The sequence below is a fragment of the Quercus robur genome, chromosome 10 (genome assembly GCF_932294415.1).
Source record: "Quercus robur chromosome 10, dhQueRobu3.1, whole genome shotgun sequence".
NCBI lineage: Eukaryota > Viridiplantae > Streptophyta > Magnoliopsida > Fagales > Fagaceae > Quercus > Quercus robur.
Genome location: NC_065543.1, coordinates 53,758,395 through 53,769,523, shown reverse-complemented (window position 1 = coordinate 53,769,523; position 11,129 = coordinate 53,758,395). Strand labels below are relative to the sequence as shown.

The 11,129-nt window shown below is 30.6% G+C and overlaps 1 protein-coding gene across 1 annotated transcript; it reads left to right on the top strand.

Moving 5' to 3' along the window:
• Positions 1-9,098: 9,098 nt before the first annotated feature.
• On the top strand, positions 9,099-9,937 carry LOC126703122 (auxin-responsive protein SAUR71-like). The gene has a single exon (XM_050402039.1). It carries the CDS (start codon positions 9,245-9,247, stop codon positions 9,716-9,718), a length of 474 nt encoding a protein of 157 aa, XP_050257996.1. The 5' UTR covers positions 9,099-9,244; the 3' UTR covers positions 9,719-9,937.
• Positions 9,938-11,129: the final 1,192 nt, after the last annotated feature.

Sequence of the window (11,129 nt, the reverse complement as noted above, 5' to 3'; positions counted from 1 at the left end):
TGTTTATTTTAGCATAAAAACTTATTTTTTATATTTTATATACTCACATTTCAAAACACCTCACATTATATTATCTATTTTACACTACATTCATTAAAATATCATTTTCTTGATTTTTTTTTTTATTGTTTCTCTTTCTTTACACATAATAACTATCATTTACTATCTTTCTTCATCCTCGGAATATGTAAAGAAAGAATTAAAAATCAAATACAAAATGAATAGTGATAGTGTAAATTTACCTGATTATTATAGCAATTTTACAAATTTTCACATTTTTAGCTTGATTGATGTAAGTAATTTTGGGGCTTAAATATGTAAAATTGATATATATTTTTTTGTTTTGCATTGTTTGATGCAAATGCTCAAGTCAAACAAAATCAGCATAAATGTTTGTTTTGTATGAATATATATATATATATCTTGCATCTACACAAACATTATATCTCTTACAACACATAGACCTTATAATAACACTAATATATTATGAGAAAATTAATGCAAATATTGGATATATGAGAATATTATTAATTTTTTAGAATATTGCCCTCTTTGATTTGAAAAATTATATCTTATTTTGGGTGTATACACCATCTCTTTCACAACAGGTTGGTCCCACTTGCTGTGAGAGAGATGGTGTGTACACTTGAAATAGGGAATACCATCTCCTTTGATTTATTCTATCCATTAAGGGGCGTTTGGTTCTGTTAGGTTTTTAGACCCCTTGTCACAATATGTTCAACCTAATATTAAACTAAATTGATTAACAAGATTGTTATTCAAGATTAGGTTAAACACAAATAAACATAAAGCGGAAAATATAAAGAACACAAAGAACTAATGACCCAAAAATACCAAACCGGTAAAAAACTTTGTGAGGATTTGACGTAGCTATTCTCAAGGTAAAAATTGATCCACTATGAAAGAATTGAAGTTTTACAAAAGAACTTAGAACACTAACATCCTAATGCTACCTCGAGTAGAAAACTTACAACCACGACCATGTGCTATCTCCGAATTCACGGACTATTTTTTTCTTGAATCAATTGCAGCACAAGTTCTCCTACCTGTGACTTTAAGATACCTCTCAAAGGTTTTGTTGTTCTTTGAAGGTTCTTTATGCAGCAACTGAACCACCATCAAATCTTGATATTGGTAGAGCTTTTTGTGTGTCCTAAGGTAAACACCTCTTAAATCTCACACAAGAGCAAACACACAATTATTCAAAGACATTTAAAACGTGGCTAGGGTTTTTCCTTTTATATTAGGAGTAAAACACTTAAGCTTACACGTTTATTGGGCTTGAGCTACGTTTGAAACTTTTCTGTAGAATTCTGGAACTGCGTGTTTCGACCGATCGAGCCTTGTAGTTTTACATAGTAAATTCCTGCAAAACACTCGATTCAAACTTACACTTAAACAAACTTTGAGCAAGCCTAAACCTAAACTCATTATTTTGATCATGATTTGCCAACATATACAAAATGAAGTTCTAGGGTCTGTTTGGATTGAGCTTATTTTTGCTGAAATTGAAAACTGAAACTAAAAACACTGTAACAAAATAATTTTTAAATATGTGAATAGTGCCGTGGGACCTATTTTTAATGAAAAAGTTGCTGAAAAGTGGAATTTATGAGTCTGTGAACAGTGCACGGGTGCACTGTTCATCGTGGAAAAGTTAACCTTTACAGCTATTGTTTATGAACAGTGCATGAATAGTAGCCGCATTACTCCCTAAAACGCGTGAAAAAAAAAAAAAAAAAAAAAAAAAAAAAAAAGAGGCCAGAAAACGCAGACTTGTAAATGCAGATGCTGAATCCAAACCCCACCCTAATACATTTAGTTCCTAAAGTCTTAGAACCTAACAGGTTCGCCATTACGCCGTAATATTACGTTATTGTAATCATACATTAATATCTCAACACAAGAATACAACTTCACATTGTTTAGAAAGTTTATGAAATTAAGATGATGTGATATATTTTGTAATTTTAAATTATGGTAATGTTAGAAAAAATAAAATAAACAAAAAATTTTAATGTCATATCATCGTAATATGCATTATATTAAGAGCACATCACAACGAACTAAACGTCCCTATAAGTGATTAATTAAAAAAAAGGTAAAAAAAAATAATAATAAAACAACTTGAGGTAGCAAGGTTTCATCATATACCCAAATCTTTAGGCCTAGTGTAATGGCGCAATTTGACGATACACCATTGGTGCTAATGGCCTCAAACTATCATTGTCATGAATCCGGGGATCTATTAGCCCATTGGAACAATCATATTAGCCTGGAAATACAATCTTCTTACACTATAATTGAAAATTATTTCAAATCAATGTGACTCCCATGTTTAAATTCTAAATTAATATATCATTATGATTGATGTAACACATAACAGCCATTCGTGACATTGTTGCTTTCCTATAAATAAAGTCAAAATTTTAAACATAATTATTGAGTGATAAATGGGGCTTATAAGCTTAATAAAATGGAATTTAGTCCTGAGTATATGTCACATATATACTCAAAGTCAAGTTTTATATAATTTTAGAAAGATATACTTCTTTGACTTTATTTCAATTATTTGTGAAAGCCATGGAGGGGACAAAATGCTGTTGATATTATTAATTTAATTAGCCAATCGATTAATCTCATGTCGAAAATTTTATATATATATATATATATATATATTTTTTTTTTTTTTTGCATTGATGAAAATAATTAATTTATAAAGCATAAAAATTGAGGTGAAGAAATACAGTAGGCTATTGCTACTTGTTAGGAAGTCCAAGTTTCGGTGTAATGGTCGCTCTACAAGTATAAGTGTTTGTGAAGTGTGGGGAGCAAAAGTCGGGGTTCAAGTCTTCAAGAGAGAGTTTCACACACATATACACTTAAATTAGGCTAGATTAGAATTTCTATCATATATCCACACAAAAAGAAAAAGAGGAAGTCCAAAAAATTATATTTGTGACATTAAATGAATCTATTTACCATCGCCCAAGTAATTAGTCAAAGTCTCAAAGCATATCAAAGCAATTCATTTGGGATATATAAAAGTACGATCGAGTCTATTCACTAAACGGTAGTAATAGATGGGGACAAAGGTTAGCTTGTCGGCATACAAAACAGCATTTTCCAAATTTAAAATAAATTCTACATAAGTAGGAGGAATAGAAAATAATATAAATTCTACCTCTAGCAACAAATAAAGAGAGTAAAAATTTAAAGTGAAACTTATATTCTTGTTGTTGTTATTGTTATTATTGTATTATAATATTAGATCACATTCAAATATGATGATAAATGGGTGATCATATGTTCTAATGCGTCATGTGGGCACATGTAAACAAAAAATTTACAACTCAATCTCATTAATAAAAAATATGTTCACGCTGAAACCACTCTAAAAAGGTATGAGAAAATTTCAAAGAATTTCACTAGGAAGACGACAATAGACAAATTTTATTCTATGAAAGAATGTCATCAAGTATAATTTTGATATGAAATGTTCATTTTCAGACATTTTTGTATTTGGCTATAGTGAATAGGACAATTTTTATATGTTCATTAAAGTTTAAAAATACGATGACATATTAAAATTAATAATTCTGTATTCAATATTTTTATTAATTATGATTATTATATCAATACTATAATCCACCTCTCCCCTTCCAAATACAAATTTTTGGTTTCGTCCCTAGATGCTTCCATTATTGGGTGGAAGCTCCTTGTCCTTGGTCGGTCTCGCCTCGAGAGCTAAGTGTATTGTGTATTTTGCCTAAGCTTGATGTACGGACTCGTTAGTCGTCACTTTGTTCAATGAACCTCAAAATTGTTGGGTCATGATCCTTCAAGGTTGTCCAGACCTTGAGTGATCATCTCTGACCTGAATTGGTTAGAGAGGATGTTTTCCCCATCAATATATAGCCGAAATTAGTAGTCATTTTGGCTTTGTTATTTCATGCAAAACGCAAAGGAATTTCATTTTTATAATTTATGAATGAATTTTAATGGATTTGATAAATAAATGATCATTCTACTAAATATATAAAAATAGATTATACCCTATCACTTGTAATGAGATTAAATCATATTATTAATGAGATATATTGCTTATACAGAGGGCATAACAATGGTCCATTAACAATCATTCCATTTCCCCATAGTCATAGAGTTGTCCCCCTATGGCCAAGAGGCCCATAACAAATTAAACACCTTACGTTAATTCACAATAATTATTCTTTAGGCCTCGAGTTGAAGAAACGAATCCATTTTAATTTGCAGACTAAAATAGAGCAAAAGCTAATGCAGTAATGAAATGATTATGTTTTTAAATCACCTGATTATTGTTGTAAGACACAATCCGGCTCCAGTGCTCCATTGCACAGGAGCCATAATGTATTGACTTTAATGCACTGAAGCTGTCTTACCCATTATTGTAAGACAAATAAAATTTCATAAAATCAAGATTATTTTAAGGGTAAATTTCACAAACTTATCTTAAGGAATGTGATAATACCAACTAGCTCCAAAACATTTTAAAACTCACCAATTTTATCCTCAAAAACAACTTTCTACCTCACTTTTATTCTCTCTTTCTTTCTCTCTCTTCTGTCTTGTTCCTCTCTTTAAACTCTCTTCTCTAAGTTCTCTCTAAGATTCTCTCTCTTCTCTGAGGCATCCAGTACTTTCTTCGTTATTCATTCTAAGCCACACTCCCATCTCTCTCACCGGGCCTGTCATCAATATGCCACCACATTTTCTGCCACTGCTGTGTTCGAAATGGTGTTAGGGGAAGAGACCCACTTGGACCACGCCTTGTTTTGTACGGCCCTCATTGTTCTTGGAGTTTGGCTTTGTATTACTATTCCGCAATGACTTTGTAACCTCCAAAAGGTTATTTTTTATGATCCATGTTATTTGGGGTTTTCAAAATGTAAATTCGTGTTGGGTATTTTTGTTTCAGATTGCAATTGGGATTCTTTTTCCTTGTCATGTGTTTGTGTCTGTAATATTAGTTTCTAGCTTATAATTTGAGGATAGGGAGATAGAAATCTGGATCTTATTATGGGTTTTTGTTGATTTGGTTGTGATGATAAGGTTAGTATATGTTTCGTGGTCGGCCACGTGGTGTGGGTTTTGCTTTTATTGGTAGAGTTTGGTTTTTACTTTATATCCAGTTTTTGTTGATTTGGCCGATGAAATAATATAACGGTTAAGTGAGTGGGGGAGAGAAACAAGACGAAGGAGAAGAGAGAATAGAGTTAGGACAAATTTGTCTTTTGAGAACCAAATCGATGGGTTTTAAAGTATTTGAACCTAGTTGGTATTATCACAAACCTCCAAATTTACTCTTATTTTAATGATGTATAATATTTTTTTATTTTTTTGAGGGCAATGATGTGCATTATATACATGGCGTGATTCAGTTGTCACATTAGAATTTTTAATACTAAAATTAAATTTTTTGAGAAAATACTAAAATTAAATTAAAACCATTTAAGATATGAACACGATTTTGAAACATATGTTAAAAGATTGGTGACATGATTAAATATACAATCTAACCTAGAATCAAATAGTCATGGTCTTTTTTCCTTAAAAGAAAAAAATAGTCATGGTCTTCAATTTTCATTTTTTTTATTTCACAATCAGTTGCTTAGCCTCTGTCTAGGAACAGTGTATTTCCTGTTTTAAATTGGTTGAACTACAGCTAGGTACCAGTTGAATTCTTCTAATTAATGCCAACTGTTTAAGTAAATTTTTTCCAATATGGAAAAAGGTAGTTGTACGTATTTTTTTTTATTTGCTAGCTAGTCCAGATTGTACCAAATTAAAAATTTGAGGTCGATTGAAAAAATTAGGCCTCTAGGGTTGTTCTATGTGCACTAAGGGTCCATTTGGTAATTTTTTTTAGTAACATTGTTTTAAGTGTTGTGAAAATACGTATAGGTGAAAAAGTGTTGTATTGTTTAAATAACGTTACTAGAACAATATTACCCAATGGGCCTATTATGATTTCAGACTTTCAGCTATAGCCTCGGGCTAGATGGTATAACTTCTTTTCTTTTCTTTTCTTTTTTTGGATAAAGGCATAACATATCATATATCTTTTACTTTTACTCAAGTTTACCAATAATTGATTCTAAAAAAAATGTTGGGTTTTTTAAGACAAACTAAGTAGAAGTAGCAATCGAAAAAAAAAAGAGTAGAAGTAAATAATAATAATAATAATAACAATAATACCAAATTAATTAGAAGTACAATTATATCTATAAAAAAAAAAAAAACAAACATAAAGTAGGAGAGCTAGGGATATTCAATTTTTTCATATATAATTTTAAATTATATTTTAAAAAATATATAAATAAATTCTTTTAGTATAAACTTTTTCTCAATAAAGAATTAACATAGAGGAAGCATTGTTTGTTAAAAACAAATGCGTAACATAGATTGTGATATGGAAGAAAGGAGTGGGCTTCTATTTTCAGGCTTGTGTTGGACGTTAAGAGTTTTTTTTTTAGGTTTTTTTTTTTTTTGTGTATATAAAGTAACATAAATACTAACAAATAAAGTAATTGAGAGAATCTATGGATACGTGGTTCTACAACACATAACACACATGCAGTGAGTGGCACACTTGGCACATAGCTAGACATGTTGCATATGATGTGTGTAGATTGAATGATAATTTTTTATTTTATTAAAATTGGATGAAATGCACTAGAACAAAACTTGTAGATCATAAAAAGCAATTTTTTATTTTCTAAAAGGTTAAGAATTATTCTAAAATGTCATAATACTCAAAGAATGTGTCAATTCAAATAAAAATTCATAACTCTTCCTTGCCTATAAATTAAGGGTGTTAATTATAATTATAAAAAAATACAATTTCTTAAGATATTATCTTTAATAGATATTGGAATTATTCTTTGCAGTTTGGTGAATTTGTTGTATCATGACAATGAATGGCTTTGAACTCAGTACAAAATTTTCTTTGGATACATCAATAGTTGGGGGTGAGGAGATTTGAATTCTGGATTTCTCTATCGAAAACACCAAAAAGTACCGATTGAGCTATAAAACTCTTTGGTAGAATCAAACTCTTTTAAGTGGGGGCATTTATCACATTAAATATAATGTTTTCAATACGCCTCAAATTCTCATTATCTAGAATCTATATATATTAAGGAAGTTTGATTTTTGATTGACCTCTTTATATTGTGCCACATAAGTAGTTTTGGAGATCTTTTATCTAAAAAAAGGTATTGGATATTTCACCGGATATAATCATAAATACATGCTTATCAATAGTTATCAAAATTCATATTTAGTCAAAAATAAAATAAAAGCATTTTTTTTTATTAAACTTTCTCATTTGACATTTATAGTTAACTTCATAATATTTTACCATATAAATTGTTGAAGTCTCACAATTTCATATATCATTATTCTACACGCACATTATTAGTTTGTTTTAATTTGTTCTATATTTAAATGTCCATTAGAATCTTGTCACAATTAAATCAAAATATTATTAATAAATACCATAATTACCTATTAAAAACAACTATAATTGTTAAAATTCATATTTAGATAAAAATAAGACTATTAGTAATTAACTACCATAATCATGAAACTACACACTTAGACAAAAAAAACAATAGAAACAAAAAAAAAAAAAAATCATATTTTGTTAAATTTTTTCTTACATTGCACATGACAAATTTTATATTGTAGTTTAATAATCATCACTTTCTTTAAACCTGTTTTAGTTAAAATATCAAAAATAGTAAAATTCCTAGAAGTTCATTAAACCTATTCCCACCTTTTTTTTTTAATTTTGTTTCATACAAGATAGAAATTATACTCTAGTATAATTTAAATGTATATGTGTGTGAAACTCTCTCCTTAAGACTTGAACCTTAACCCTTACCCCTCACACCCCACAAGCACTTATACTTGTGGAGTGACCATTGCGCCAAGGGTGCATGGTGGTAACCTAATAGAGGCTGAAGTATAAATGAGAAAAAAACTCCAAATAGGCATCCATATAGTATTAAAAATTGTAAATACTAAAAATCATTGCTTCTAAATATATTAAGATGCAATCATTTACCAACAAAGACAAAAACAAAAACAAAATAACGTTTTTTTTTAATACTAGGCTGGTTAGGAATTTTTTTGGTTGAAATTAGAGCATTTACAGTGGTGATGCTAAAAATTTTAGCTTTTAACACCTCAAAAATGTACATTATTTTACCACCTCATTTTATAATACACCCAATATCAAATGTTTTATTTTTTTTATCACTTTATTTAAAATAATATAAACCACTCATTAAAATAATAAAGAAAGTGAGATAATTTGAATTTTTTAATTCAAAGAAGAGATATAATCTTAATAAAATATTGTATTTTATTTTTAACAACTTGCTATAGTCAACTAATATTTATACCAGTTTACTATAGTTGCAAAAAAATTTAGTTTTAGCTTTCCAATAACACATGATTTTTTGATTCTTTGGTAATAAAATAGTTTTCTTTTTGCTAAAATAAAATCACCATTGTGAATATTTTTATTATTTTTGTTAAGTTTTTGAGTTTAATAGTTGCTATTTGAGTGAAATTAGATAGACTTATTGAGAAGAAGGGGCCTAACATTTTAGAAGGCCAACTACAAAAATGACATATATAATAACTAAAATTAAATTTTTTTAAAAAATGGACCCAGAGGCCTGGCCCCCCTGAGCCCCACCTGAGTCCGTCGCTGATTACCAATAAAGGCTTACTTCATAACCTCCTAGTCTTTTACTCATTGCTTTGACGACCATTATCTCCAAGTAGGTTTCTCTAAGTTGTCTTTTATTTCAACAATTTATTTGCGGAGCATATGCATATATTGAGATTATAATATTCTTTTCCACCACACGGGCGTTGAAGATTGCTAGTGGCCTATCAAAATCTTGCTGGGCAAGTTCTTGCGTTGACAAAATACAAAATTATTATTCTGCAAATGGAGTATGGGCCTTTATATATAACGTGTACTAAACCAGACTCTCATTTCAAAACCTTTTGCTCTTCTATACGCATCTTCTAACTTTTCCATATAGTTCCATCTCCAATTTTCTTCTTGTGTTGGATTCACATCTTCAATTGAAAGTGTTTTTCCATTACAAACCCTCTCTCTATATCTCTTACTTAGATTATCAAATACGTGTAAGTATTTAATATGGAAATTGTAGAAGTTAAGTGCAGGAACACCTTGATTTTCAAGGCATGGAAACGATGTCTATCACTAGTAGCTGGCAACAAAAAATGTTGCTCATCTTCATCTACCACTTTCAGTTCATTGACAAAGCGCGAAAAGAATCGACAAGTAGCTCCGGAAGGTTGTTTCGCAGTCTATGTTGGACCTCAAAAACAACGATTTGTGATCAAGACCAAGCTTGTTAATCATCCTTTGTTCGCGATGCTGCTAGAGGATGCTGAATTGGAATATGGGTACAATAGTGAAGGCCCTCTTGTGCTCCCTTGTGATGTTGATTTGTTCTACAAAGTGTTGGCAGAGATGGACAGCAGCGAGGATTTTAGTCCTGGTTGCGGCTTTGCTAAAGGTTATTCCTTAATTCTGCCAAGTCCAGCTCGTAGATCCAACATTGTTAGCATTAACAAGGGTCATGATGCCTATAGTCTAGCTTCTTAGTCCATCAAATTCGATGATTAAGATGAATCAACTATGACCATTTATTATAAGATCATGTTGATCTAGCTTTCTTTTTTAGCATTTGTATCATATATATTATCCAACTTATCTGTGTGGGTAGAGGGAATTCTATACGAAATGAACAAAAAGAATACATATCAAGAAATTTGTACGAGTACTAGTTATATATATTATATATGCTTTCTTTTTCTCCACTCATTTTGCTGTCTCCAATTGATTCTCCCATGTTCTCAACCTCACTTGGCTGAGCCGCCTAGCTATCCAATTTGCCTTAAAATGGATTTTGATTAAACCAGAAACTTTTTTTTTGTGGAGTGATAACTGAGTGTTGTTTCGGTAATAAATCATGTTATAGTTGTTGGCGGTTGATTCAAGAAAGAGAGAATCATATAGTAAGGATGTTGTGTACCAATTATGTGCTGAGAAAGAAAACTTTTAGCACTACAAGGGTTAATCCACGGAGGTCAAATCCATTGTGTACACAATGGATTTGAGTGTGTAACATGGTAAGGTAATAGTAGCTAAAAGATCGCAAATTAACCAGTTATCTTAGTTGAGTGTTGGAGTATTATAGGACAAGTAAGACATGGATTAGGCGGGAACTACTCCCTAAAACCAAGCCTTTGACCTATCAAGTAAATGTTATCTTTGTTTGGTTGAAGGGATTCTAGAAGTGCAAGCAAGGGATTTTCTGATTAGTTATAAGAAAAGATGCCTTTAAAAAGGTAATTATGTTATCTCGAGTCAAGTTAACCCTCAAGATCTCTTGGATTATTGATTATCAAGGAAGACCAAGATGCCTAGTAGTCAAACACCCATTGAGGAGATTAGGGTCTTCTATGGAGATCGAGCTAAAACTTGCTTCAAATGAGTATACCTTACCGGATTTGCTAGGGCAAATCCAATAAGAAGTGCCTAGTCAATGTGCCCAAAGGCTCTATGGATGGTCTAAAGTCCTATTCTACCCTCGCTATAGGCCCGAACATTTCTAGTAGCTCATTTCATAATGTGAAGAACACTCAATCCTCAACTGGGTGTTTTTGTAGTTCTTTTTAGAATTCCTTAATCCGTTCTTAAAGCAACATAGTTAAATGTGATCAAGTGTTTGTAGCTTCTTGCTAGTGTCAAGTGTTCGCAACTTCTTCCTTTATCTGTTTGTTTTGCTTTGTGTTTTGAACTATTGTCTTGGTGATAAAATTAAAATAAAAGAGAAAGTGAGGGACAGAATTATATTATGGCTTAAGAGGGTCATTGAAAAAAAAAAAGTACAAATTGGTTTTGGCCTTTAAAAATGAGGTTACTGTTTTAAAAATTTAATGCTAACCCCCAAAATTAAAATGCATATGATCAATCATAGCCCCGGCAACTATAAATTTAAAATTCATTTATT

Coding starts and splice junctions, on each gene's coding strand:
- LOC126703122 (XM_050402039.1), top strand. CDS start 9,245: ATGGAAATTGTAGAAGTTAAGTGCAGGAACACCTTGATTTTCAAGGCA.